The sequence below is a fragment of the Telopea speciosissima genome, chromosome 11 (genome assembly GCF_018873765.1).
Source record: "Telopea speciosissima isolate NSW1024214 ecotype Mountain lineage chromosome 11, Tspe_v1, whole genome shotgun sequence".
NCBI classification, from domain to species: Eukaryota; Viridiplantae; Streptophyta; class Magnoliopsida; order Proteales; family Proteaceae; genus Telopea; species Telopea speciosissima.
In genome coordinates this window covers 18762302-18765194 of record NC_057926.1, presented here as the reverse complement: position 1 = coordinate 18765194, position 2893 = coordinate 18762302, and the positions used below count along the sequence as shown (strand labels likewise).

Here is a 2893-nt window from a genome sequence, read left to right as displayed (position 1 = left end):
AAAAATAAAAGAAATAGAGGGAGAAGAAGAAGAAGATAGAGAGAGATAGAGGAGAGGGAGAATGAGATTGAGAGTTTAGAGAATGAGATACCTTGATGTGCTTGAATACTTAAATAAACTCACCATGGCTTCCTCTTCTAAATCTCCATGTCTTGTCATCAACATAGGAACTTAGACTAGGAAGCTTTAAACTAAAACTATTACAATCATTAAACTAGACTTATGAAATCAAAATTAAGAACTTGAAATCAAAACTAAGAACTTAAGCCAAAAATAGGAAAAGAAGAGAAAATTTCACTAAGTGAATGAAGTAAAAATTACACTAAAAAACTGAATTAAAATTGAACTAAAAACTGAACTAAAAAACTGAACTAAAAAACTAACTAACTTCTTACAACCCAAAGGGCAAGGGGTATTTATAGGGGGAAGAGAAGAGAAGGGAGAAGAGGGAAGTGTAGGAGAAATATTCCCTAAGAAAAGAGAATATTCTCTTCTCCTTCCTCTTTTACAATGCCTTGAATCCTAAGAAAAAGAAAAAATAGAAAGAAGAAGAAGAGAAGATTGTTTACATGGACCTTCATTTCTAGAAAAGTAAACTTCCAATTCTAACAAGTCTTCATTTTCTTTGTAGATATCTTCTCCAAGCAATAAAATCAAAGCATCTTTGATTTTTCAACTTTCCATAGGTGAGAATATCTTTCAAAATAAGTCTATCCCAAGTAGAATTTCAGAAGTGCCCTTGAGAAGTTGGAGGAGAGAGAGAGTAAGGGTGATGACTAGGATTCCTTCAAGAATAAATAAAATACCCATTCTATCCTTCAAGAAACGTGGAGCATGGGGTGCTTATATAGGCCTCACCATTGTGTTCCTTGCGAAAAATCACCCAAAATAGACCCAAATTTCGTCCAATTTGGAGTTCGGGAGCCCAAGATATCTCAAGTTGAAGTTGGACTGTCCAGAGCCCTCCAAATGGAATCTTTCGGGTACAAGAAATGTAACTTCTAATAATTCTGTTAAGGCCCCTGCTATCTGAACTTTCGCTTCACTTTGTCCCCAGCCGACTGTCAATAATTACAAATAAACCCCTATAGACCATTTTCGTGCTTCGTTATGGAAACGGCCGTAACTTCTTCGTTTCAACTCGGAATCATGTACCGTTTAAACCGTTGCGAAGCCGACTCGATGGGCTATGCATCCAAGCCATTAACACCTTTAAACACCTTAAAAACATTTTCTTAGCATCATCTCCTCCATTTTCACAAGAATTCACCTAAAACCTGAAAAGCATAAGAAAGCACCGAGTAACTCTGTCCAATATGGTAAAATGTATGCTTTATGCCCTAAGATTTCACACATAAATATGCTCATCAGGAATATCAGCTGAGACTCCTTAGAGATCCACTGTGGTACGTGACAGTGGAACAGTTCGATGCGATGCAAGCTCGATGGCAAGACAAGATGGACCAGATGTTGGAGCTGCAGCACGATTTCCTGCAAGGAATCCTGGTACCACATCTGTCGTAAGCAAGGGAAAGAAACCCTCCCCTAGAGCATAGCGAGAACCATAGCAACGCGGGTGAAAGGATAAAGAGGTCCAGGGGAACAGCAAGCGCCAAGGTTCCCGGATGACCAAGGTCGAGCAAGATTTAAACGACAAAGTGTTGGAGTTGTAGGATCAAATTCAAGAGGTCATGAAAGGAAAGAACCTAGCCCCAAGCCACGATTTCCACTTCACCACCGATCTCGCCTTCACAGACGAGATCGAGTGGAACCCCTACCAAAAGGCTTTAAGATGCCCGCGATCGAGCAAATATGCGGGCACGGTAGATCCAGAGGATCACTTAAAAACTTTCAAATCATTAATGTTCTTTCAGGGAGCATCTGACGCCATAATGTGTAGAGCATTCCCCTCTACCTTGAAGGGGGCGGCAAGACAATCGTTCTCACGCCTCAAGCCGCGCTCCCTGACCAACTTTGTGGGGCTTGGACGGGCTTTTCTTGCCCACTTCGTGAGTAGCAGAGTCCATAAGAAGATAGTGGCCAATCTCTTGTCTATTAAACAACACCCTGATGAATCAATCAGAAACTTTCTTACAAGATTCAACAAGGAGGCATTGGAAGTGCAAAACCTGGACCAGATCATGAAATTCCAAGCTCTACGTAGCAGCATCAAGGATGTAGAGTTAAAGAAGTCCCTGATCATGGATGAGCCTATAAACATGTATGAACTCTTCTCACGCTGCAAGAAGCACATCAACCTGGCAGAAGTTCTTGTAGCCGAATAGGAAAAGAAGGCAAATCCGAGAAGAAAAGTCAAGAAAAGAAAGATTCCTAGGCTGGAGGGAATGGCCTGAAGAATGGCAGAGACCAAAAGGATGGGAAGAGAAAGAGAGATGACAAGGTCTGGGTTCCAAAGAACGATTCAAGCCCAGAGCCAATTTACACGGCCCTCACTCACAACCAGGCATATATTCTAAATGAGATAAAGGATCAAGTGACGTTACGCTAGCCAACCAAGATGATCAAGCCCACGTACGATCGTAACAAGAGCAAATACTACAGATTTCACCAAGATCATGGTCATGACACTGAGGACTGTAGGCAATTGAAGGATGAGATCGAAGCCCTCATCCAGAGGGGCCGCTTGAGCCGATTTGTCCAAAAAGAAGGCGACGAAAGGAGGCAGGGATACCATCCCTGGGAACCCGAGGAAAGGGCAAAGTCACCTACTTAGTTGGAAGATCGGCCAAGGGGAAAGCGACACATTGAGAATGACCCACTCAGGGAAATTACCACAATCTACGGGGGCCCTAGGCTAGGAGGCGAGTCCTCCAACTCTAGAAAGAATCATGCTCGATGCGTATTCTAAATTGAAGTGTATAGCAAGAGGAGG

At 42.3% G+C, this 2893-nt stretch overlaps 1 protein-coding gene across 1 annotated transcript; it reads left to right on the top strand.

Annotated features, from left to right (window-relative positions):
- The first annotated feature begins 1445 nt into the window (after window positions 1-1445).
- LOC122644848 lies at window positions 1446-2285 on the top strand. Its single transcript, XM_043838223.1, has 2 exons — window positions 1446-1520; window positions 1875-2285. The coding sequence occupies exons 1-2, from the start codon at window positions 1446-1448 to the stop codon at window positions 2283-2285; spliced, it is 486 nt and encodes a 161-aa protein (XP_043694158.1).
- The last annotated feature ends 608 nt before the right edge of the window (window positions 2286-2893 follow it).